This window comes from Leptodactylus fuscus, chromosome 1 (genome assembly GCF_031893055.1).
Source record: "Leptodactylus fuscus isolate aLepFus1 chromosome 1, aLepFus1.hap2, whole genome shotgun sequence".
Classification (NCBI taxonomy): Eukaryota; Metazoa; Chordata; class Amphibia; order Anura; family Leptodactylidae; genus Leptodactylus; species Leptodactylus fuscus.
Window position 1 is genome coordinate 331,028,511 of NC_134265.1, and position 27,236 is coordinate 331,055,746.

The 27,236-nt window shown below is 44.8% G+C and overlaps 1 protein-coding gene across 1 annotated transcript in view; it reads left to right on the forward strand.

The window, feature by feature from the left end:
* Window positions 1–408: 408 nt before the first annotated feature.
* Window positions 409–27,236, forward strand: part of SLC75A1 (solute carrier family 75 member 1) — a 38,411-nt gene continuing 11,583 nt past the window's right edge. Inside the window, exons 1-9 of the mRNA XM_075261102.1 lie at window positions 409–462; window positions 4,236–4,426; window positions 6,464–6,560; window positions 9,399–9,502; window positions 12,113–12,271; window positions 12,852–13,040; window positions 15,235–15,343; window positions 20,436–20,547; window positions 24,265–24,373. Of these exons, the coding sequence (XP_075117203.1) occupies window positions 4,271–4,426; window positions 6,464–6,560; window positions 9,399–9,502; window positions 12,113–12,271; window positions 12,852–13,040; window positions 15,235–15,343; window positions 20,436–20,547; window positions 24,265–24,373 (1,035 nt within the window). The 5' untranslated portion in view covers window positions 409–462; window positions 4,236–4,270. The remainder of the gene's footprint in view (window positions 463–4,235; window positions 4,427–6,463; window positions 6,561–9,398; window positions 9,503–12,112; window positions 12,272–12,851; window positions 13,041–15,234; window positions 15,344–20,435; window positions 20,548–24,264; window positions 24,374–27,236) is intronic.

Sequence of the window (27,236 nt, forward strand, 5' to 3'; positions counted from 1 at the left end):
AAAAAAATCTGCGTATTTGTATTTTTCTTGACTGCAGTAGCTTGATTGTATTACGTAGCTTGTAGTAGCGTGACCGCATTCACGTATATTACTTACAGCCATATATTAGCCTGGGGCTAGTAGACACTAGTGCAAAAAGACGTCTCTGAAAACTACAAACTGAAATCCGATTGCCATTGGCTAATGCTTTGTTTTTTCTGCCCCAGTTTTGATCAGTTTTCTTCCACCTGCCTTCAATGGTAAAAAATAAAACCCGAATCAGGGTGTTTTTCGATGCTGTGCTGTGTCTTATTACAAGACGTAAGATATTTTACATTTTGTGAAGTTTGCAGAGAAGGGAAATCTGATGCTGCAGAAGGAGGAGGAGGAGGAAGAGGAGAAGGCAGGGTCAGAGCTGGAGCAGGAGGGGACAGGGAGGAAGGAGTGCATTGTACAGCACGGTACGACTACAGGAAGACAAGGGTAAGGAGTCTCAATGAGACAGGGCACAATAACAATGTATCTATATAGCACTAGCCCCATCACATGGGAGACTCGTATAGTGCAGTATGGGGGGCACAGAGCAGGCAGCAATATTGGGAGGGGGATTGTCGGTGCTGGAAATGATGGAGGAGCAAGCTACAGGTAGTGGAGGGAAGGGCTGTAATCCTAGCCTTGGAAGTAGATGAGCGGCGCTGCACCCTGGGCGATGTATCCCCCTCAGCAATGGAAGGGTTAAAACTGGCAGGAAGTGCAATGAAAACTTTTCATTTCGTCTGGGTGGAGTAATGTCATGAAGGAGTTAAAAAGCCAAAGGTGTCGCTCTGTAACTTGGGCTGGGGCTACAAGACTACTTTTTTGGGGGCAAGTTAAGTCAAGATCTGCCTGACATAAGCCACTGAAAGTCTTTGATCACATGATGTGACGTAGACGTGACCGAAGCCTCGGGGTGAACCATGCAATTATACCGGTTAATAATTATGTCTGCAAAGCGAAGGGTCCGACTGACGGGAAACATTTCTCCAATTTATCTGTCATATCTATTTTAGGGCAATTTCACCTAATATGGGCGCAAATCCTGGCCCAACCCCAAGTTTAATAACTCAGACTGATATCATCATAGAGCCTTGAGGTTGGCTTAGTTCAGGCGATTACATTTGTGGTTTGTGCAAGGGATTGCGACCGTATTTCACCCGAATTATTGTCAGAAAAATGATACTAGGGGCAACCGGAAGACATAGTGGGGGTACGGCTCTATTCACATTACATTGACAGATCAGAAACGCTGCTCTGTTTTCACAGAACTAGTTCTCCCATTGAAAGTCAGATGGGCAGATATACAAGAATAGTCTAAAAACAGAACTGTCTAAATTCAGACAACCAAGGGTGAAACCCGTCATGAAAAACGTCCATTTTTCACGACCATTCAGCTCCCGATAGGTGCCCATTTTCACATATCTCATACATTGCAATGCGTAGAGGGATCCGTGAAAACTGACAAAAATAGAGCATGAACCGTATTTTCACGGTGCGTTACAACAAGACGTCTAGTTACCCCTCTATTCATACTATTTTGCATTAAGTCCATGGCGTATTCACTGTTGTATAAGAAATGATTACACTCCTTTGAACCATTGGTGTGTGCAGCAAAATTTATCCCTATTGACCACGTGGGTCGGAGGACCCCTTTATTGCTAGCACCACAACCAAATACGCGTGTGCGGTACCACTGTTACTCCGTACCTTTTTTTTGAGCAGACCAATCTGTTCATCAGAAAGGCAGATGTGAATACGCTCATTCACTGTCATTGTTATTACAGCAGCCATGTGACGGAGCGCGCATCCGCTGGAGGTTACTCAGCGCTGTAATAACATTTTACACAATTTAGAGCAAACGAAAGCCCAAACAGGAAGGTAAAGTATTAACAGAGGACTGAATCACCAGCCCATAGCACTGCATGCCTAGTGTCTTCAAGGAGGAAGCAGATAAGACTTGGAATTTTTTATTGGCCTTATTTTTTTTCCCTACGTCTTTTATTTCTTTGCAATGACGTCTATGTGGAAATCTGTGAAAAATAACAATAAAACCATATGTAAAACATGCACATTTTGCAGTACTGTAAGGCCTCATAGACACGACCAAATGTGCAGGCGGAGCCTCTCCCAATGCACATGCGCGGGGGACGCCTCTTTATAATTTGGGCACATTTGCCATCAGCAAGGACATTTTTAAGGCTGGTGAAGGAAAAAAAAAATTAAATCTCCCCATTATCTGTTACAGGCAGGGCAATATCTACTGTAAAGTACAAGAGGAACATGCCTGTAGGTTGTCTGGAAAGGAGGCCTGTGGCTCCATAGTGGTTAAAACACAGTTGCCAACTTTTTTGAGATGGAGACTTAGGAACATTCTGAAAGAGGTGCTTAAAGGGGTGCTCTAACTCTTATGCCATATACCTATTTATATAAAACACCCCCCGATATACAATATGACATTGAATTAATACCTAGTGTAAATTATCCCTTCATCATACCTTAAAAGTGCATACAGACCCCAGACCCACTAAAGAAATAAAGACACCAAACCAGAGCACCTAAACTAATACAGACCCCAGACCCCTAAATGAATACAGACCCCAGACCAGACCCCTAGATTAATACAGACCCCAGACCAGACCCCTAGATTAATACAGACCCCAGACCAGACCCCTAGATTAATACAGACCCCAGACCAGACTCCTAGATTAATACAGACCCCAGACCAGACCCCTAGATTAATACAGACCCCAGACCAGACCCCTAGATTAATACAGACCCCAGACCAGACCCCTAGATTAATACAGACCCCAGACCAGACCCCTAGATTAATACAGACCCCAGACCAGACCCCTAGATTAATACAGACCCCAGACCAGACCCCTAAATGAATACAGACCCCAGACCAGACCCCTAAATGAATACAGACCCCAGACCAGACCCCTAGATTAATACAGACCCCAGACCAGACCCCTAAACTAATTCAGACCCAAGGCCAGACCCCTAAACTAAAACAGACCCCAGACTGGACCCCTAAATTAATACAGACCCCAGGCCAGTCACCTGAACTAATACAGGCCCGAGATCAGACCCTCTAAACTAATCCAGAACCCCGACCAGACCCCCAAAGCAAAAACCAACACCTTACCCCCTGAACTAGTACAAACCCAAGACCAGACCTCCTAAACTAATACAAACCCCAGACCAGACCCCCTGAACTAATATAGAAGCTAGATCAGATTCCCTAAATTAATACAGACCACAGATCAGACTCTCTAAACTAATACACACCCCAGACTAGACCCTGTAAACTAATACACACCCCAGACTAGACCCTGTAAACTAATACACACCCCAGACTAGACACCCTTAAACTAAAACAGGTCCCGGACCCGACCCCTTAATCTAATAGACTCCAAAACAATCTCTAAACTAATACAGACCCAAGACTAGATCCCCTAAACTAATACAAATCCCCCAAAAAATACAGAGAACAAACCAGACCCCACTAGTTACAAAAGCCCCTTAATGCAGACATAGACCAGACACGTACTTGCCTCTCCTTATTTCTGCAACTCTTTGGTCATGAGACCTCCACAGACCACGTCCTAATGGCTGCTCTAATGTCAGGACGTGGTGGTGGTGTCCCGGAGTGAAGAGGAGAGGTGAGGATATTTTAAAGTGGACATGAGGCACATAACAATTTTCCCTTCTTCACCCAGAACTCCCTTTCCCAGAAGACTCTCGGACTTTCTAGGTGAGTTGGCAGGTAGGGGTTAATAGTAGCGGGCGCTGTCACCATTCACTACTTATACACTCCATGGATAGATCTTGCAAAAGCCACCTCTGTAATCCTATTGCTACACCAGTAGGTATCTTGACGTTACCAATATGTGGACTTTTTGCCGTTTTACCACTGAAAATTTTTGCAAGACCCCATAAGAAGGGGCACTGCGTAATCCCATTACATATATCAATAGTGCCATGTTCCTGTACGGTGCACAGCTTCCTCTGCAGATGGCTTACCATGTCACGCATTGCTTCCTGCTTAACATACTGTAGCAACTTGTGGGTATTACAAAATAACTGTGAGTGCTTGTCCAGAGCACCAGCAATGACGCCATAACCTATAACGTGCTCTGCCATGAGTCAGCACTACTGCCCTCCCAGGAGGTGGAAGCTTGAAGGAAGGAGCAATTCTCAGGAGTGTCCTTATATTACAGGCTGCAGGTATCTGAGCTCAGCAGAAGCCAGGAGGATGACTGAGCGGGCGCCAAAGACCCAGCAGGATCCCCAGCAAAGCTGCCACAGGGTCATCACAGTCGTCTTCTTGGCTCTGTTCATCGACCTTTTGGGTTTCACGCTTATCTTGCCTCTGTTGCCTTCCATATTGGACCATTACAGCAAGTCTAATGTGAGTACTTTTTTGCAAGGGTTCAGGGGTGTAGCTATAGGGGGTGCAGTTGTTACTAGGCCCTGGATCCTGAATGTCCCTCCGCTGCATAAAATGTACCACTATTCTAAATGGCACAAGGTCGGTATGTATGGATCCCATTACCGATTATGTATGGGGGCACAGGGACTTCAGGTTTACGCCTCTCCAAGGGTGTATGTACCTTAGAGTCAGACTATACAGCTGCTATGGGGTCCATGGAGAGATGGGCTCTGGTCCTGGTCTCTCCATCCTCTTTGCTACTGACTAGTGATAGAAGGGAAGTGTCACCTATTCCTATTGAACTAGAAGTACAGTCCGGTGTTTTCTGCTTTCTGATCAGTTCCTTCTGTTGCTGAGAATTTATTTATTTCCTGATATGCTATTGAGTTGTTTGGTGCAACAAGGGCGTCCCCATTGCTCTCATTGCACCAAAGACTTACCTTTGTACTATGACGGGACCAAGCAGGGTACATGTCAGTCCTAGCAGGGAAGGATGGAGGGACTGGGTGCTGGAAAGCAAAGCTTTGGTGCAATGAGGGTAATGGCGACGTCCTGGTTGCACCAAACAGCCCATTACATTAATAGGAAATCTCTAATATCTCTGCAGTGGAGGCACCAAATAGGAAGCAGGAGGCTGCTAGAACAGCTCATCTGTGCGGGATCTGGGTGTCGTCACATACTGAGGATCTATTCTATGGGGAGGTTATTAGTATGAAAACTCAATTTGGGGCCGGTAAACCCCTTTAAACTGATGTTTATCAAATCAGGAGGAAGAAGAGACATCCCGAGGCATGAGGCTACTGTATCAGTGAGGTCGGTGTGGGTGTAGTTCACATATCATCCATAGGAGGTTCCTGACTGACAATTATACTATTGTGTCCCTAGTCATAAAACTATAATAACCCGACTTATACAAAGTACATCAGTCATGAGCGTAGCGATATTTGATGTTATGGGGTTTAATGTAGAATTATCCGTGTCAGACATGCCGTGACCAGTTGTGATGGTGGAAGGCTTGCTGATCCGGAGGTAAATGTATGACCCTAAATATTCACAAAACTCCCGCTCTCTTGTCACGTCTGCCTATGCAATTCACATAAAAGTAGTCATTCTGAATTAGTTTGTCATAAAAGTTTGTGTTGCGCTGTCCCTCAGTTATTCCTCCTGGAAATGTATGCAGCTAGCTGTTACCATTACCTTTATCAAAGGACATGACTTTTTCTCATAGTATCCTACTGTAGGGACACACACTATTGAGAAGGTGGAATGGGAAAACCCAGGTGTCAATTTAAAGAAGACCTTTCATATCCTCTAACTTTGGCTGTGTTATATACCACTGAGAAGCTGCCAGTACACTGAATTCAGCACACTGTCAACTTTGCTGGTATGTGCCCCAGTTGCGGAGATATCGGTGCAGCCATCCTAAAGCAACTTTAGTAAGAGCTCTATGTTGTCATTCCTCTATTAGTCCTCCTGGAAATGTATTAGAAAGGACCATCATGTCCTCTAACATCAGCAGAATTACACTGGAAAGTTGACAGTACATTGAATTCAGCTCACTGTCAGCTTCACTGGTGTGTGCACTGTGTGCAGAGATATGGGTGTTGTTAGTTTCAGCAGCAATATCACTGCACTATTGGAGCTGCAGTGTCCTCTCCAAGGTTGAGGTCACAAGACGATGGGAAATATAAAGGACACAAAAGACCACAGCAAAATCTATACCAAAAACACAGCTTTTCTGCAAAGTGTGGTCTAAGCCTATCCGATGATCCACCCTTTGAGTTTGGAGGGTCTGACATCGGCACCCCCACCAATGAGCTGTTTGAACAAGGTGTGTCATTCAAACACTGCAGCATTGTTACTGCGCAACAAACACAGCGCCACACATGGTATAGTGGCTATGCTTGGTATTACAGCTCAATCCCATGGAAGAGAGTTTGTGTGTACACTGCGGTATATTGTCTGTATACAATAGAGTTATTAAATACCCACATATCCTTGTTTCTTGTTATCCAGGATGGGCTCTATCAGACGTTACAACACACAGTGGACTGGTTTGCTGGAACGATTGGGGTTCCTCAGGAGAGGAAATACAACAGTGTTCTGTTTGGAGGTGAGCTGTGTGATCGACCGAACGTCAGTGCATAATAAGACCCCACCAATCCCTGAGATGGAGGTGTAGAGTAGATTTGCTGACTGATGTGCACCTTCGGTCAGGAATGGCTTTCCCTGATCACACCCCCAAGGAGAGTCAAGCAAAACCGATCACAGCTATCCGTAGCTTCATTTCAGCAATGGGTTGGGGTTGGGCAAATAAATCCCATTGGTCTGTACTGAAATACAGATGTATGAGTAATTCAGTTCATATTATTTAGTTTCCTTCTTCCTCCACTCTATTTATATGACGCGCTGTGGTTATGACATCTATTATAATTGTACAAATATTGGAGCGGCTTGTAGGCAGCCTATTGACACAGAAACCTCATAAACTAGAAGGAACTCTGTTGTAAGCAAAGATAGGTTCTCATGACTCTCAGTAACATGTCCATTGCCGAAAATCTTATATTCAGAATGCTTCTAGAGAAGTTTCACATAAACTTCCATAATTTACGCAGAATATGAGCGATAGCGCCATGTGAAAAGAAATTGCCCTGCAAATGTCCCAGTGTCATAGGGCACAGCTATGGTTACTAGGTGTGACTCCATTCTTTACAGCCTAGTCCCTGGTATCCGGTGGCTTTAAGTTTCACTCCATGGTGTGAAATGGTCTCAGGTTCCATTAACTTTGCATAAATCAATAGTGCAAGCAAAGATAAGAAACTTTGTAATACAAATTATCAGATAAAAAATACTTCCTTGTCCTCTTACCTGAATCTTTTCATGCTCCCTCTGTCTCCTAAACTCTTCTCTCACTCTGAAATATCTTCTAACTCCATAATGCTAGTGGAAAAGGATGGGAGAAAGACAAAGCCTGGATGCTGGAACTAATAGGAAGTTTCTGTCTCGCCCCAAGTGCTTTATTCACATAAATACAGGCCAGGGCTTCTCTATCATGTCTTATCAGATGCTTCGAAATGAGAAAGACTTAAAGAGTTAAAGAACAGATTCTCTTCTGCTTTCTGTATGAGAGAGACCATCAAGCAAATGATCTCCACCTACCAGCTCATGGAGAACTAATAATTAGATATATAGGCGCTGCAGAGGGGAAAACTGCTATATAATTCAGAATGCAAGTGATGTAATGAGTATAATCACTCCTCATGTACAATCACTGTACTATGGATTTATGCAAAGATGTTGTAAAGTTAGATATGCTTTAATGTCCCTATCTATGGTGTCCTGTTGGTTTATACAACAGTCTTTGGTGTCCATTGACTTTGTGTTCCAAACTCTTGTATCCTTTATTATCAGTCGCTTGGTTCATTTTGCCAATTGGCTTCATATCCCAGTTCCTGATATACTCAGGCTTCTGTTCCTGTTGCTAATGTCTTGTCGCTCAGTCTCAGGTGTCTTTGTCAGTACCTGGTGTTCAGTAACTTTCTGTCCAAGCTTGTGGTGTCCAGTGACTTGATGTTCTAGTCCATAGAGTCTTGTAACTTGAGGCTCCACTTTCAGGTATCTAATGACTTTATAGTCCAATCTCTGGTGTTCATGGCTTTATGCCTTTGTCTCTGGTGTGCAGTAACCTTATGCCCCAGAATATGACACCCATTGGCTCATGTCCCTGGTGTGCAGTAGCTTTATGCCCCAGAATATGACACCCATTGGCTCATGTCTCTGGTGTGCAGTAGCTTTATGCCCCAGTCTATGGCGCCCTTTGGCTCATGTCCCTGGTGTGCAGTAGCTTTATGCCCCAGTCTATGGCGCCCTTTGGCTCATGTCCCTGGTGTGCAGTAACCTTATGCCCCAGAATATGACACCCATTGGCTCATGTCCCTGGTGTGCAGTAGCTTTAAGCTCCAGTCTATGGCGCCCATTGGCTCATGTCCCTGGTGTACAGTAGCTTTATGCCCCAGTCTATGGCGCCCTTTGGCTCATGTCCCTGGTGTGCAGTAGCTTTATGCCCCAGTCTATGGCGCCCTTTGGCTCATGTCCCTGGTGTGCAGTAACCTTATGCCCCAGAATATGACACCCATTGGCTCATGTCCCTGGTGTGCAGTAGCTTTAAGCTCCAGTCTATGGCGCCCATTGGCTCATGTCCCTGGTGTACAGTAGCTTTATGCCCCAGTCTATGGCGCCCTTTGGCTCATGTCCCTGGTGTACAGTAGCTTTATGCCCCAGTCTATGGCGCCCATTGGCTCATGTCCCTGGTGTACAGTAGCTTTATGCCCCAGTCTATGGCGCCCTTTGGCTCATGTCCCTGGTGTACAGTAGCTTTATGCCCCAGTCTATGGCGCCCATTGGCTCATGTCCCTGGTGTACAGTAGCTTTATGCCCCAGTCTATGGCGCCCTTTGGCTCATGTCCCTGGTGTACAGTAGCTTTATGCTCCAGTCTATGGCGCCCTTTGGCTCATGTCCCTGGTGTGCAGTAGCTATATGCCCCAGCCTATGACACCCATTGGCTCATGTTCCTGGTGTGCAGTAGCTTTATGCTCCAGTCTATGGCGCCCATTGGCTCATGTCCCTGGTGTGCAGTAGCTTTATGCTCAAGTCTATGGCGCCCTTTGGCTCATGTCCCTGGTGTTGGGAGGTTTCCGGTCCCTGTTATCCAGTAGCTTTATGTCCCAGTCCATGCTGTACTGTAGCTTCATGTCCCTGGTGTCCAGTGGTTTCATGTCCCTCTCCCTAATGTCCTATGGATATATGTTTAAGTCCTTGGCTATCCATTGGTTGACAATCACTTTCCATTTTCCACATTCTAATATTTCACATCTTAACATTCTCAAGTAGAAAATTTACCCAATTTTAACTGCACGTTGATAAAATAATGTAATATTCACTATATTTCAGGTCTTATTGGGTCCCTGTTCTCTCTGCTGCAGTTCATCTGCTCTCCGCTCACTGGCGCGGCCTCTGACTACGCAGGAAGGCGGCGGGTCATGATGATAACTACGGTAGGCAATTACGTTTTTTTACCTGTAATGCAGCACGTAAAATACTGTGTACTTCAGTTTTGTCATTATGTCAAAATGAAAATTTACTTTGATAAAATGTTTTTGATTTTTGTCATTATTTTAGGGTTTTTTGTTATCATTGTAAAATGAAGGTCAAACCATAGCAGCACTATCGTAGCGCCACCTAGTGAATATATTAACATGAACTTTATATATAGTACTACAGTAGTAAGGGGTGAAGAGGTAGCAGTGGTGCCAACTACTGGTGCCTAATGTCTCTTATAAATATACCGGTACTATAAATGCCACATGGCAATGGGTTAAGGGGATATTGTCACTCCTTAGGGAGAGACCACCATATAGGTGTGTGGAGACTTATTAAGCCTTTAGCACTCCACTTCGCAAGGGACCATGGGAAGAATATGCAAATCTGTCTTCCATGATGTAATTAGGAAGTCAGCTGCTGCCTCAGTGTTGCAAACCAATAGAGGGCGCTCACTGGAATGTGCAAGCCTGTCTTCCCTGATATAATTAGGTAATGGGGGCAGATTGGGGCCTAGAAGCCTCAAGTTCCGATGGTAGTATCATGGTTTGTAGGTGCTCTGCTCTACCGGCTACTGTTCTGTTCTTTATAGCTACCGTTGTGGGTATTGCTAATCCTCATGGTATAGGCCGTAAAGGACTGAGGATGTTAATGTTATTACTTTACAGCCTCACCTGAGATACCGACTTTCTATGACTTCCCGCTATTATCTTTGCCCTGTTCCATTGAGGGAGATGAATTCCCGGCATTCCTCATGGCCGTCTTACATTCGTCAGATTTTCCACCAGCTGGTTATGTCAGCATTGTACATGTTTTATGTTTCCAACACATAGGTTACACCCACAAGATTTGCTAGGTCATAGGAAAATGAAGATTTATGGTCTATATAGGCTCAAAATAGTCTACGCCCTGCCCTTTATCCAAAGCTATTGTTCTCAAAGCTGATCCTCCCCCCCCCCCCATTATTATTTTTTATTCTTTGAATTACAATTTAAACAGAATAAACAAATTATTATTGTTGTTTATTTATATAGCACCATTAATTTCATGATGCTTTACATTATTATATTAATTTCATGATGCTTCACATTACTATATTAATTCCATGGTGCTATACATTTGGGGGTTACATACAATACACAGAATATACAGGTAGATATAATACTAACAATGACTGACTGGCACAGTGGGGTAGAGGGCCCTGCCCGCGAGGGCTTACAATCTATGAGGGAAGGGGGATAGAGACAGAAGGAGAGGGGGAGACTGTACAGATGGCGGTGTGGTGATAGTGTTATTGGAGGTTGTAGGCCTTCCTGAATAGGTGAGTCTTCAGCGCCTTCTTGAAGCCTGTGATTGTGGGGGTCAGTCTTATGTGTCTTGGTAAGGAGTTCCAGAGTATGGGGGATGCACGGGAGAAATCTTGGAGACGGTTGTGTGAGGAGCGGATGAGAGCAGAGCGGAGTAGGAGGTCATTGGAGGATCTGAGGTTACGTGTGGGCAGGTAGCGGGAGATGAGGTCGGAGATATATGGAGGGGACAGGTTGTGGATGGCTTTGTATGTTAGCGTTAGTAGCTTGAACTCATTTCGCTGGGCTATAGGTAGCCAGTGGAGGGACTGGCAGAGGGTAAGCAGCCGATGAAGATCGGGGGGTGAGGTGGATTAAGCGAGCAGCGCAGTTTAAGGTGGACTGGAGGGGGGCGAGGGTGTTAGCTGGGAGTCCATGGAGAAGGTGTTGCAGTAGTCTAGGCGGGAGATTATGAGGGCCTGGACGAGCATCTTGGTAGTTTTCTAGGTGAGGAAGGAGCGGATTCAGTGGATGTTCTTGAGCTGGAGGTGGCAGGAGGTGTTGAGGGTTTGAATATGTGGCTTGAAGGATAGGTCAGAGTCCAGGGTTACCCCAAGGCATCGGGCCTGTGGGACAGGGGTAATTGTGGTTCCATTAACTTTGATAGATGGGTCAGGTGGTGGGGCCATACAGGATGGGCTGAAGATGATAAACTCTGTTTTCTCCATGTTGAGTTTGAGAAAGCGGAAGGAGGAGCGGAGGAGAGGAAGGAGGCTACGGCCGCTAAACAATCTGGAACTCTGGCCAGCAGGGAGGTAATGTCTGGTTCAGAGATGTAGATTTGGGTGTCATCGGCATAGGCCAGGCCAAGGGTGTAGATGGAGAACAGGAGAGGTCCTAGGACGGAGCCCTGGGGGACACCTACAGAGAGAGGGCGAGGTGAGGAGGTGGTGTGCGAGTGGGAGACGCTGAATGTGCGGTCGGTGAGGTATGAGGAGATCTGACTTCCATTTTTTTTTTGTATTCTATTCCGCTGGGTTTCTGCCCGAAAAATGCGGAGAGAAAAGTCCTGCTTGCAAGACTTTTCTCTCCACGTTTTTTAAGTGGAATGGGGGAACGAAATTTCCGAACGGTCACACAGCGCAAGAATGAACCCGGCCTTACTTCAAATTTGCAACTACAACCCATATCCAAATATATCATATTTTTGGCAAGCACTGTTTAGTTTATAAACCACTCTGGACATATTTATGACCACGTTAACCAATTCTTATCTGACAGGTTGGGTTAATCGTTTCTTACGCTTTATGGGCCATCTCAAGAAACTTTGGTATTTTCCTGATTTCTCGCATCATTGGTGGATTGAGCAAAGGAAATGTCAGTCTGTGCACCGCTATCATTGCCGACCTACCCTCTCTTAAAAACCGCAGTAAGGGCATGGTAAGTATACTGCATGCTAAGGATATGGGTAACATGCCTCCAAATTTTCAGACAGAAAGAACAAAATTCTAAAAACTGGAAAATTTACGTATGACGCCTCACTGTATCATGCCTCCTTGTGTCCCCCTGCACTGTATCATATCGTCCCCTTCAGCATAGAGTTCTCTTTGTGACCCCCAAACAATATAATACCCCTGTTGTGACCCCAGACAGTATAATATCCCATTTGTGGCACTCACACAAAAATGCAAAAAAAAGTAATACCACCCCTCATTTTCCTGAGTCCTCTTCATCTCTGCAGTGCCTTGGAGCCGCAGGCTATGTCACTATGTTACACCTATCTGCAACCAAGACGCCGACAGCAGTGATAGCGGGTGCATGGTGACGACTCCTTGTGTCACCATTGCCCTTGGCTCTATCTACGGTTTAAGCTGGGACATATTTCCCACCATAGTGAGACTGCGCCCGTAATCTGGGACTGTATTGCTGAATCAGGGGGGTTTGCTCTGAATGCCAAATGTTCCCTTCCCACACAGAGTTGCATTTATGGACCCCAAACCATCTTTTTCCTTTCTTCCAGGCAATGATCGGCGTGTCTTTCTCATTGGGCTTCACCATTGGACCTATGGTTGGAGCTTACTTTGCAATGAACACAACAAATGGAGAGCTCTTCTACGTAAGGCCGGCTCTCCTCGCTCTCCTGTTTGCGGTCATTGATCTGGTATTTATCATTCTACTCCTTCCAGAGACCCTTCCCAAGGAGAACAGGGTAAGACATGGTCACCTGAACCATTAAACGGTTAACTGGTTTAGAAAACTTATTCTCAATACTCTCTAAATTTTGGATTCATAGAGGTGAGTCCCATACTTAGGCTCCTCATCTAACAGTCAGGGTGCAGCGTATCTCTTGCTTCGGGGAACCCAGCACATCGATACAATCCATAGATTGGCTGCAATTCTCCATTTCTCCTTACACAACTGTGGCGCTGTACACGCTATTCCTTGCTGTCTGCCCTGATGTGCAGGAATGTGGGCGTTGTAGCTTCTGCAATTTTTTCCGTCATGAAAGAAACTTCACTCCTGTCTGATCTCTAAAATGAAAGTTTGGCCTAGCTGCAGGAATGTCAGACATGGCACCAATGTGGGGTGTGTAGCTGTAAAATAGCTTTTATGCAGGTTTAGATTTTTAATAGAGATGAGCGAGTAGTGTTCAATCGAGTAGGTGTTCGATTGAATATTACGGTATTCGAAATACTCGTACTCGATCGAACACTACTAGCTGTTCGAAGTTTAAGGTTCGATGCAGAACCAGCGTTGATTGGCAGAATGCTATACATTCTGCCAATCAACGCTGGTTCTTCTCTTACCTTTCCGAAGTCTTCTCCGCGCTGCGTCCCTGCGTCTTCTTCCGGGTGGAATTCACTCTGCCTAGGCATCCGGCCTAGGCAGAGCCGACTGCGCATGCGCGGGCATACACACGCATGCGCAGTCGGCTCTGCCCAGGCCTGACACCTGAGCAGAGCCGGCTGCGCATGCACGTGTATGCACGTGCATGCCCGCGCATGCGCAGTCGGCTCTGCCTAGGCCGGATGCCTAGGCAGAGTGAATTCCACCCGAAAGAAGACGCGGGACCCTGCGCAGGGAGAAGACTTCAAGCAGAATCCAGCCCGACCGTCACTCGTGGACTTGGTATGTATGATTTTATCGAATGTTGCCTACCCCTGAAACGAGCATTTCCCCCCATAGACTATAATGGGGTTCAAAATCCGTTCAAACAGTCGAACAGTGTGTGGCTGTTCGAATCGGATTTCAAACCTCGGACATTTTAGTGTTCACTCATCTCTAATTTTTAAGTTTTATATGATAAAAAATCAAAACCAAAAGTTCTACAACTTTGTATATGAGCTTCTTACCATGTTCACTGCCATGTATGTGAATTGTAAAGTTCCTGTCCGCATCCAAAATCTGCAAACCAGTAAAAGACCTAAGGCCCTATTCACATATATGGGATTCTCCTTAAATTCAAAGACAATCTGCATCCCATATATGTAACCTGTTCACACACGGCTAAATAAGGCAAGGGATACACGGCAACTTTGCTACGACTCCCATTTCGTGGCCGGAGATCAATGTTTATCCCTGCAACTTCTTCACTAGTGTGAGTGCATTGTGACCCCGAGGATTGCTGCGACTTCTAGTTGCAGAAGTTGTTGCACAGCAGTCACAGTTGCAGTCACAGCACCCTAGGGGTTACAATGTGACGCCATCCACTCATATTGATGAGAGTCTTACGATAACATGGCGATATTTCGTCACACCGTAGGAGTTGCAGTCAAAGTCGCCTTTGAGTCCTGACCTAATATTGGCGGCTTTTGGAGCTGCCATATAAAGTATTTATGGGATTAGATTTCTCTTCAGTCACTTCACTTTGTTAATTGAGAAAAATATGCAATTAACCCTTCTTACTCTGCAACATTTATTCCACACCCGCCTAAAGTTTTTCAACATTACTGTACATGCAAATTTCAGTGCAAATTTTGAAACCAATTTTTTAAAATCTAAATTGAAAAAAGATACGCAACATAGGTGAATCCTTCTGCAACATGTCCATGAGATATAGAATTTTTTATTGTCTTTTATGCTTTTGGATTATGTTGGAAATTTTCCACCTTGAAATCTGTACCGAAAATCCACACGTAATCCTGATGGTGTGCACTTTGCTCTGGTTGTATTGTATTATATGTATTGTCTTCCGTGAGCTAAAAACATTGATATTCTGAATCTTTTTTCCTGATTTGTTACAATGTATAAGTGCAGGTAAACTGGATCATCTATTTCATTATGGCCTGTTGACACATTGTAGCCCCCAGCTTATCATTTTAGGAAGGGATTTGTACAGGAGTCATGGACATGTCTTAGTTCATACTTGATAAGTTCTTACCTTGTCTGTTTCTATTTTTAAGGTTTCCTCCATAATGGTTGGATTTCAAGGCGCCTCAGACTTGCTCAACCCTGTATCCTTGTTCCAGTTCTCAGCGGTAACCAGAAGAAAGGACCGTCCTTCTCAGGAAGGTATATATGACACTAGGTTCACACTGGCGTTCGGAGGGGCTGCCTGCTACAACAGTGGTTACCCGCAGACACCTGTGGACCCCTTAATCTATAATGAGGTCCGTTGGGTTTCTGTTGGGTGTCCATTGGGATTCCTTCAAATTCAGTTTAAAACCGGGGGCAATTTTAGGCGGACTCTGGAGATGTAAACCCAACCATAACATGATACACAGATAGATAGTAATATATACTGTATATTCGGGTGTGCCCTTCACTACCTTTCTGTTGACTCGGCATACTGTGAGATGAGTGATCTATCTAAACTAAGGCAAGGTTTACACTACCGTCATTAATGTCCGTTGCTCTCATCCATCATACGATGACAACAATGGACATTGACTGTAGCAGACCAACAAACACAGGTTGAGCCCCCTCCGTCTCCCTGCTTATTGACTGTAATGTAAACAATATGGCAGACACTTTCTTCCATCATGTTTCTTTACTATTGCAACCTAAGAAAAAGTCTGCACGCGAGACATTTTCTTCCGATAGGAAAAGAAAAACCTTAACAGAAGAAAGCTTCAGGCATGTTTCTTCCATTGTGGTGAATGCAGATGGATACAGAAGGTAGGGGGCTCGGTCTGCCTCTGCCATTTCATATCCGTTGCTCTTATCCATCACAGGACATAATGGTAGTCTGAATATAGCCTAACTTTTTGCCTATCTGGTTATGTCAGTTGACTTCAGTGGAGTTCTTGTTCTTACACATGGTTCTTGGGTTTCTGCCATCCTTGCCAGAAGAAAATTTTGTAAGAAAAATAAATACAAACAAAAATCTGCAGTAAATAAGGATCCTTGAAGCTGTCCCTTCTGCTATCCAGCTGGATCCTAGTTACATTTGTATGGGAAAGCTGGGTGACAAGTTGAGCAGTAGGATGTCATTTCCTTTGGGGTTGTCTCTTTAAGGGGTATACCAGCCAGAAACTTGTATCACCTATATCTATTTGATGGTAAAACGGTAGTGGCCTGACCAGTGGGACCACCATAAGTGATGCAACAGGGGACCCGGTTGTTTGGCCATGTTCAATTATCCGAAACCTTGAATGGTGCGGCAGCATGTAATGCAAATCTATGGAAACTCCTTCCTGCTTTGGTCTTTTAGGCCCACATTGCGGAAAAACAGTGTTTTTGTGGCAGATTTTACCTTGTTTTTTGAGCCAGGAGTGGATTTAGCAGAAGGAGGAAGTGTAAGATTTGGTATCTAAATAGACATCAAAATCTGCAACAAAAACAACAGCTTTTCTGCAATGTGCGGCAGTGATATATCTTCTACTTGTATACTATTACAGATCAAATATGCCAATCACTAATATCAGAGACATAGGAGTTGTACTTACTGCTATATTGTTTGCCACATAACCTTCCAAAAATCAGACCTAATGATCAGAATTTATTAATCCCTCTGTGTAACACAGTGACTCAGTGGTTAGCACTGCTGACTTGCAGCGCTGGAGTCCTGGGTTTGAATCCCGCCAGGAACAACATCAGCAAGGAGTTTGTATGTTCTCCCCGTGTTTGTGTGGGTTTCCTCCCATTCTATAAAGACATACTGATGGGGAAAAATAAAAAAAAGGATTTATTAATCCCTGGATGCCATTTTTCTGATGTGAGTTATAATGGAAATCTTCCAGTTCCTTACTGGTATAGATCTCCATTGTGGCACACAGACATGTGACTGAGCCTCTTCATATAAATCAGCTGTGGCCACGGCCTGATGTCTTAATAAATCGCCCCCCTAGAGATCTTTCATGGTAAAGAAGAGGTGTAAATTTTTCTTTGGATAGCATTGCCACCAGGTGCTGAACCCCACCAGCCATGTATAAGCCATGTATATGAGCTCCACTTGGGGGCCTGGCAGCATACAGTAGCTTTGACATATGGAAATTTCCAAAATCAGGAATACCGTATTGTCTTTCTTTGAATGGAGATTCCTAGCATCATAGGCTACTAATACCACAGTGGTATTACATAACATTGAAGTATTTTTATCCATATTATCTCCCACCATTGTTATTGCCATTATGTAGTATCTGGTAACATGTGGCCCATAGTAATTGAGAATTGTTATTCCTGTGGTTACCAGCAGGGGGTGCACAATGATGGCGATTATTACTATTGTACAGATGGTCACTCTCATATGAAATGTTCTTGTAATGTGTATGTAACATCAGGACCCCTATGGCTGTATCCGTATCTGTTACTATTATTACTAGGGTATCTATGAGTGCTATCTTGTATCTAGTACAGTCCTGCTTTGTAGTGACTAGAGATGAGCGAACAGTGTTCTATCGAACACATGTTCGATCGGATATCAGGGTGTTCGCCATGTTCGAATCGAATCGAACACCGCGTGGTAAAGTGCGCCAAAATTCGATTCCCCTCCCACCTTCCCTGGCGCCTTTTTTGCACCAATAACAGCGCAGGGGAGGTGGGACAGGAACTACGACACTGGGGGCATTGAAAAAAATTGGAAAAAGTCATTGGCTGCCGAAATCAGGTGACCTCCATTTTAGACGAATAGTGGATTTCAAATAGCTGTACAGGCAGGGATAGCTAGGGATAACCTTTATTTAGGGGGGAATGTTATTAAAAATAACTTTTTGGGGCTCTATCGGGTGTGTAATTGTGATTTTTGTGAGATAAACTTTTTCCCATAGGGATGCATTGGCCAGCGCTGATTGGCCGAATTCCGTACTCTGGCCAATCAGTGCTGGCCAATGCATTCTATTAGCTTGATGAAGCAGAGTGTGCACAAGGGTTCAAGCGCACCCTCGGCTCTGATGTATCAGAGCCGAGGCTGCACAAGGGTTCAAGCGCACCCTCGGCTCTGATGTAGGAGAGCCGAGGGTGCACTTGAACCCTTGTGCACCCTCGGCTCTGCTACATCAGAGCCGAGGGTGCGCTTGAACCCTTGTGCACACTCTGCTTCATCAAGCTAATAGAATGCATTGGCCAGCGCTGATTGGCCAATGCATTCTATTAGCCCGATGAAGTAGAGCTGAATGTGTGTGCTAAGCACACACATTCAGCTCTACTTCATCGGGCTAATAGAATGCATTGGCCAGCGCTGATTGGCCAGATTACGGAATTCGGCCAATCAGCGCTGGCTCTGCTGGAGGAGGCGGAGTCTAAGATCGCTCCACACCAGTCTCCATTCAGGTCCGACCTTAGACTCCGCCTCCTCCAGCAGAGCCAGCGCTGATTGGCCGAATTCCGTACTCTGGCCAATCAGCACTGGCTAATGCATTGTATTGGCGTGATGAAGCAGTGCTGAATGTGTGTGCTTAGCACACACATTCAGCTCTACTTCATCGGGCTAATAGAATGCATTGGCCAGCGCTGATTGGCCAGAGTACGGAATTCGGCCAATCAGCGCTGGCTCTGCTGGAGGAGGCGGAGTCTAAGATCGCTCCACACCAGTCTCCATTCAGGTCCGACCTTAGACTCCGCCTCCTCCAGCAGAGCCAGCGCTGATTGGCCGAATTCCGTACTCTGGCCAATCAGCACTGGCTAATGCATTGTATTGGCGTGATGAAGCAGTGCTGAATGTGTGTGCTTAGCACACACATTCAGCTCTACTTCATCGGGCTAATAGAATGCATTGGCCAATCAGCGCTGGCCAATGCATTCTATTAGCGTGAACTGAGTTTGCACAGGGGTTCTAGTGCACCCTCGGCTCTGCTACATCAGATTGCTACATCTGATGTAGCAGTGCCGAGTGTGCATCAGATGTGTAGTTGAGCAAAACTGACTCAGCACTGCTAAGTCTCTGCATTCGCATAGGAATGCATTGGCCAGTCTTCGGCCAATCAGCGCTGGCTCTGCCGGAGGAGGCGGAGTCTAAGGTCGGACCTGAATGGAGACTGGTGTGGAGCGACCTTAGACTCCGCCTCCTCCAGCAGAGCCAGCGCTGATTGGTCGAGTTCCGTACTCTGGCCAATCAGCACTGGCCAATGCATTTCTATGGGGAAAAGTTAGCTTGCGAAAATCGCAAACTGACAGGGATTTCCATGAAATAAAGTGACTTTTATGCCCCCAGACATGCTTCCCCTGCTGTCCCAGTGTCATTCCAGGGTGTTGGTATCATTTCCTGGGGTGTCATAGTGGACTTGGTGACCCTCCAGACACGAATTTGGGTTTCCCCCTTAACGAGTTTATGTTCCCCATAGACTATAATGGGGTTCGAAACCCATTCGAACACTCGAACAGTGAGCGGCTGTTCGAATCGAATTTCGAACCTCGAACATTTTAGTGTTCGCTCATCTCTAGTAGTGACCCATGAGAATGGTTGTATCATAAATCCCTGTATGTTTGATTTATGAAGAATAGCGTATCCTATGCCGGTGTTAATAGAGGTCTCGACTTGTGCAGAAGATGGGTTATTTAGGAGAAGGTCCTGACCATGTCCCAGCAACAGAATGGAAATCTCCGCCGGTTAGGAATTGATATAGGTTTCCATTATAACTTGCGTCACAAAACTGGAATGAGTTATAATGAATATGTGGCGAGCGAGACGCGGATTGTGGCTTATGGTCTTGTGCTTAATGTGAGCAACAAGATCATCTCTACGCCACAAAACTGGAGAGGGATTGGTGAAGTCCCCGCACTGTGTCTATACCCATCCCCCTACTCTGCATTTCTCTCCTGTAAAATTGGGAAAAAAGGACACCTGTAGGAAGGACAGGGGTATAAGGACATGAACCTAATATAAGATGTTTCCAGATGAGTAACATGAAGCTCCTGTGCTCCAATGCAGAAATCTGTAGCAGGCCTACAACTCTATGGTGTCGTTTATAGTAATGGTCTCCTTATATTAGGAAGAGACACCTTATGGGTCCCTAAGGCTCCTGGGCTGAGGAGCAACTGCACCCGTCCCCTGGGTACAACGTCTTCTCATGGTCACACCTCTCAGGATAGTACTAGTAGGCTTATGACTCCGAGCCATTATTATTATTATTATTCCTATTGTATCGTCTTTGATGATCCTTCCTCGCTATCTTGTGATCTCCATGATCATACCGCATATCTAATACACAGTCTCTTCTATATAAAGGTCTGCAGAATCTCCGTGTCTTGGGCCTGGTCTACTTCTTGTACCTCTTCCTGTTCTCTGGCCTTGAGTACACCATCAGCTTCCTCACCCACCAACGCTTCCAGTTCAGCAGGTAACCCATTGCTATATAAGTCTCCATTATTATTCACCATGACATTCTCCCATGCTCCAGACCTTCTAGAGCTCTGCCTGTTTAAGTATGTAACTGATACATGTATTACTGTACAGAATTGCTGTATACCCTATATACACATGTACATTGATCGGCAAACACCAATGGATTATCAATGTGCTAGTCCAGGGGATTTCTAGGAATAGGTTTCCTGTGTAAGTGCTATATACTAATGCTAAGTGCCCCATCCATAACCTTCCTCTATTACAGCAAATAACTACTATGGAAGAATGGTGCACCAGAAACTGCCTGTGCTGGTGGGTCTGCTATGGCGCTATTATTTGCACATGGTGACATTATTTGGGCTGTGGTATATGGTAGTATGGCAGTATGACTGTTTTGATGGTCATATTCTGGATCCTGTTTGATGATATTATCTGGGCGGTGTGTGGCGCTAGTATTTGGACCCTGTATAGTGGAATTAAACAGCACCTGAGTGAATTTCTGTTTGTCTTGTATCAAGAACAGATGAGTGTATTTTGTCCAAGGGCCTACAAGGGCAGTCATTCCAAATCCTGTCACTAAATAGTGAAAAGATGTTGCTCATAGCCGAAAAGGTCCAACATTGACACCAGTGGTGGACATCAAGGTCAGGGAGATTAAAATGGAGCCCCACTCGTGCAACCACTTACCACTTGGGAGAGGAGCCCTGAGGGTAAGATCACACGGAGTTTTTTGGTCAGGATTTTGAGGCCGTATCCGCCTCAAAATCCTGACCAAAAAGACGTCTCCTATTGAAAACAATGGAAACCGGTCAGGTCTTTTTTTCCAGGAGCAAAGAGAAGCGAGGTGCTCATTCTTCAGGCTATTTCACCTTGCGATTCGACCTGAAGACACTCCCTCCCAACTAGGCCCATTCATTAGGCCTAATCCAGAGCGGAGTGCGTGGCTAGATGCCTGTGCAGTGCACCAGCTTTCAGTCGTGGCTACCCAGTTTTTGGTCCGGAACCTGAGGAGGCCTCCGCCTCAGGTTCCGGACCAAAAAACCCTGTCTGAACTTACCTTTATTGTTTGTTTAGTGTGTTGGACCTGCCCACCAGAGTTGCAGCGGATCCTTCTGTGGGCTCAGGCTCCAACACAATAATAGTCCAGTAGAAGACTCCCAAATTTGAAATGCACCATGGTCTATTATTTTATAGGGAGTTTTGGAAAGTGGGCCCCACAATCATTTTTTCTGGCAGGCCCAAAGAAGCTCAGTCTGAGACTGCTACAGTCTTGTTTGTAGTGTGATCAGATGGCTCATGAGTGCCAGGACAGTGGTTGTGCCAGCCGGTAACTCAGTCCTCCATGACCAATGGATTGCCGTGTAGCCACCAACCCCAGCAGGTCACCTGAAGCCACCCACTGGTGATGAAGGACACTTTGCTCCTCACTGAAGTTCTCTTTACTGAGGTCGATGCTGGAAATACAAAGACTGTAGTTCTTCAGTGGAACAACAGATGATGGGTTGAAAGTAACCGTTGTAGTTAGGACTGGTGCATAAGATTGCAGCATGCCTCTGATGTGGGGAATGCACTTCTCATCACCCAAGAACCTGTCTTCTTACCCACAAATATCCTAGGTTGTCCGGTTAATAGAACCAGATAGTGTTCTCATGACCAAGAGACCACAATGCCTTTTGCAAACTGACCAATACACTCTCAAGCTGGGTTTGCCCCAAGCTATCCTCCAAGTCGGCGCTCACAAGAGCACAGGAAGAGGCCCTAAAATAGGGAGCCATTCCTGCTCAGGGTAACCTGGGCAATACCTGAGTGAGTCACATCATGGAGCAAACAAATTCTCCAATGGTGTAACTCACAGGCGCAACTACATTCTACCTCTAAGGAGTCACCACATGATCCAGACACTGAACAAGGGGTGTCCTGCAACAATGACAACACATCGTACAATATAGTGCAAGTACATAATAACATGCAACAAACAAACCATATTACGCCAAGTTGTGGTGCACTAACTCTGCCACCACTGCACTCTTCATTACAGCTACAGGTGCAGTTGGGACAATGGTTTAACCCCTTCCGTGCATCCTTGCCACCTTATAGTAGACTTATAGAGGGGGTTCAGCACAGGTCCTCACCACCTTGCTACCTTTGTGAGTATGGATGCATAATGAGATAAGTAATGAAGGGGATCTACATAGGACCTGTCCCTCCGTGTCCAGCGTGCCCTGCGGCAGACAAGCTGTAATATTCCTGGAATGTCACCCCAAGCTCTTGTCTGGATTTGCATGAATTTGCTGCTCTGTTTTATGCAGGATTAGCAGAAACTGCTCTGCTGTCAGCTTATTCCTCAGATTCTATTTAAAGTGAATGAGGTGGGATTACATGTCACAAAACATGCCGAGGACGCTGCGCTGTCCACAACATCTCACTACATTTCTATCGTTAACCCTTCAATATCTGCTGCTCTTGTGCAGAAGTAGGGAGAGGGGGTTTGGATGTGTTTGCATGACTATCATTTTACATGAATGAACTTTACATGGCGATATAGATTATTTGGATTATCCTACGGTATGTGAGGTCAACGTTATAGATGCTGTCATGGTGGTTAGAACCTTCTACTTATCACTTATGGATAACTTGCAATGCATTTCCAAGTTTTGTGACTACTTAGATAATGAGGGAATGGACTACAAAAAGGCACACCAGTTTTCCAGCAGTTTACCCACAAAAATAGGTGAAAAAAGTGGGTAGAGCAGGATGGAAATATAGGCAGCCCAGGACACGGCAGAAGTTGTACCTGAAATCTACGCCCGCCTGGGACTATAACATGAAACGTATTCAGATAAAAAGCAGAAATACCCGGCGTCCGTGTGAAGAACCTCTATGAGGATGAGGTCAGAATACAATATCCGCTCCTGCACAGACACCCACCATTTAGGTGGTGAAAACAGCAAAGGAAAGGTTAAAAAAAAAACTGGATGTGTTGGGAGCCAAAAGGAATCAAAAATTAAATTAATTGTTTATTGGTTCCAAATAGACAAGAGGTGGCTACGCGATTCGACACCCCGAATCGGCGTCTTCCTCAGGCCAATGCAGAGTCTGCCGTCTGGGCTTAGGAACCAGCTGATTGTTAGGGTCAGACAGAAGCGTAACTAGAAGCTCCTGTGTAAAATGTGTAACAGGGTCCCCACCTTCTATATGCCATTCATAATACTGGTGTCTACAGAAGGGACCCTTAGATTTCCCGGGGCATCTAGGCCTAGCTGTGACTACAATTTTTACATTCTCTTGAGCCAGAGCTTCCCCATTTAGTAGTTAAGCTGAGACCTAGTCTTAGGCGGCACCCAAGAGGGCAGAGGTTTGGCAGGGAACATGAGTTTATCCTTGTCCTCTGCCCAGGAAGATGGAGGCCCTACTTCTCTAAGGCTGGAGTTACACCCGGCCCTGATGCCTCAGACACTAAGTGTCCAATGTTGCACATTCAGGTCAGGAAAAGCTGGGTGACAACCTCAGTGAGAGCTAACCTCACAACAATCATGGAGGCCTAATAATTATATAAACAGACTGCCTTGGGTGGAGATTTTGGGTTGTCCAGGGAACATCTGGTAGTGATTGGATGGAGGATAAACACTGGCTGACACTATGGAGCGCACTGTAAATGTTCCCGGCTGTGAAGCTAGCCTCATAACCTGCACTATTTGATTTTCTCTGGCAGCATGCAGCAGGGGAAGATGTTTTTCTTCATTGGAATTACCATGGCTGTGATCCAGGGTGGATACGCTCGGAGAATCAAACCAGGAAATGAAGTGAAAGCTGTCAAGCGGGTAACTATGTAATAACGTCATGCTGCGAGGATGATGATGATGATGCCAGTATTCCCCAGGGGCTCCGCTAAACATCCACCAATAACCTGTGGTTCAGAGAGGAGAAAAAACCTCATTGCAAACAGCCCATAACTACACTGCTATGTCTTTAAGGCATGGGCGTAATGATAGATGATGGACATAGTAATTCATCGGCATACAGTCATCTAGCACATAGAGAAAGCTTAGTTCCATCCCAAACCTGTAAATTAGCCGTGTTCTATATTATACATATTGGAAACTGTGATAGAAGGAGCTGTTTGATGGGATTCTCATACTTTACCAATGGCCATCTGTAACACACAGGGAACACTGTGGTCACTGGTGACTTTATTTCCAGATCACTATGACAGTGTGAAGACCCCTTCAAACCGTATCCCAAATCTCTTTTCCCTCTAACACTTGTATGATAAAGGGGTGCAGAGGTGGTAGAATCAGAGATCTCACAAATATCTTAAGGCCTCTTGCCCATGGCCATATAGTATTGTAATAGGGCACCTATAGAAGTATACTAGAGGTGATGAAATTGCTGCCAGACACCCCTTGTGGCAACTTATCTCCCTTACCAACCTCACAGTTCCATCTGGAGATAAAAAGGATCAAGCATGTTGAAATCCATCAGCCTGACCCTTCTGTATTGCATGTGTGTGATTGAGGGACATCCTCATACACATCTGTGAAATCAGGGACATCAATATACGGTATATGGACACCTTTAGTGTGGTAGATTTCCCAAAGAATCTTAACAGTGGAAGGCTCCATTTTTTTGGAGTTTCTGGAATAGGTTATATAAGCCGCTATAGGAAGAACAGAGCTTAAAGCAGATAGCTATAAGGGCTAGTGCACACAAAGTCAAATGGGATGGATTTTGACGCGGAATCCGCAACAGAATCTGGCTCAAGAAAAACGCCTCCCATTGAAATCAATGGGAGCCGGTCATTTTGAGCTGCCCTTTCTTCAGGCGGACTCCGCGGCTGATTCAGCTATGGATATCCTTCTCGCTACACCTCCCTCCCGACCAGGCCCATTCATTTGGGCCTAATCTGGAGCGGAAAGTCGCGACAGTTGTGGCTAGACGCGGCAGGCACATTTTGGTCCGGATTCTGACACGGACCATTTTACTCCGTGTGAACTAGCCCTTACAGTCATTCTGAGTTAACCTTTTCGCTGCCAAGGGTCTCTGGAAATTTTGCACCTCCAGTAGCCAGAGCAATTTTCACAGTTTTGAGATGGACAAATCAAACCTAAATTGCAACATTAAAAAAGCATCCAACCCCCCCCCATACCTATATATTTTCTTAAAGTAGACACCTGCAGCATTGTCAGAATGCCACTTGGTACTGTATACGAACAGGCACCTTCATGCAATTTTGATTTAAAGTGAATGTTTTATGAAAAAATGCAAATAAATGTATATTAGTTGTTAAAAGCAGAAACCAAACAATAAATTAAATGCACCAAACCTCCTAAAAATAAGAGTTCAACATGTGCAGAGTTCATACATATCACTATGGCTTGCACCCGCATGCACGTGTCTTCAGAAAATCGCTAGAACTGGAAGGAACAAAAATCTGCTTTGAAGCTGGAAATGTTAAAAAAGTATCATCCTATAAAATGTAGGGATTACACACCATGAAAAGTAAGTGAACCCCTAAACCCTATATATTTTTTGAAAGTAGACAACCTGAAGATTACAAATGTCTTAATGGGTCATCGATAGCCACATCCACCTTCATGCAACTTTGCGACCAACACAAATAATTTTTTGAAAAAATACGCTAAAACACATATTTGCACCTAAAACTCATGTTCAATCTCAGATTCATATACAAAATACTTTTAAAATAATAGCTTATGGTGTATGCAATGTGTATATATACTATATGTACCGCAAACATCAACTACAACAAGAGCTCGGACTCCCAAAAACACGAATACAGAAGACAAGCAGCATTTTGCTGTTATTCACTAATATGTTAAAAAGCTATACTGCACCTACCAAACTGTGACTGTGATACCAAAATCTAACTTTTTTCAGATTACACAGCATACCGTATATAAAAACACAATTTAATAGTTTATATATACAACCACCTTCATTCAACTTTGCCGCAAACAGAGATTGCTAGCAAAAATTGCGCAAAAATTCAAATTTGCCACTAAAGTGCGGCTCAAGAAATCCCTTTCTGCAAATATAATGTACTTTCCAAAAAACTGCAATATGTGAGGAGTTCATACATACCACACATGTATATATTTACAGGGGCGGGTGTTAAAGAATCGCCAAAATCGCAGAAATGCGCCATCCCATTTTGTGCATGCAAATTAAATAGGACTTTACATAAAAATGTTATTTTCCATCCCCCTATAATAATTTTAGCAATCTATACGTTCATCTCTAGTGATAATCGTTATTACTATTATTTTAGTGTGTAACGGATATCACTAGAGACGTATTTTACTGTAGAGAGCTCAGGTATAGACAGGACAGGGATTGGGTGAAATGTAAACTTTATTTGCGACTTTATGTATATGTTGTGTAAGTGTTTGGTGCGACTTTTTTTTTTTGGCTCTGCGACCTGGACAATGGTAAACGTCTGGGTCACAGTGCCAACAAACTTCCTGGTTATGTTCAAGGGGTATAACATAAGAATACCCCACTAGTAAAGCTCAGGGGGGAATTACATTATAACTGTATGTGACAATCAGAGACAAATGTATAGTATACGCTCTGATTGGCAGGAGAAGGGTTAATAGGGACAATAGAGTCCCTGCCACCCCCCTCCTGCTGTCACATACAAGTTATGCAGAGAGTCAGATCGTT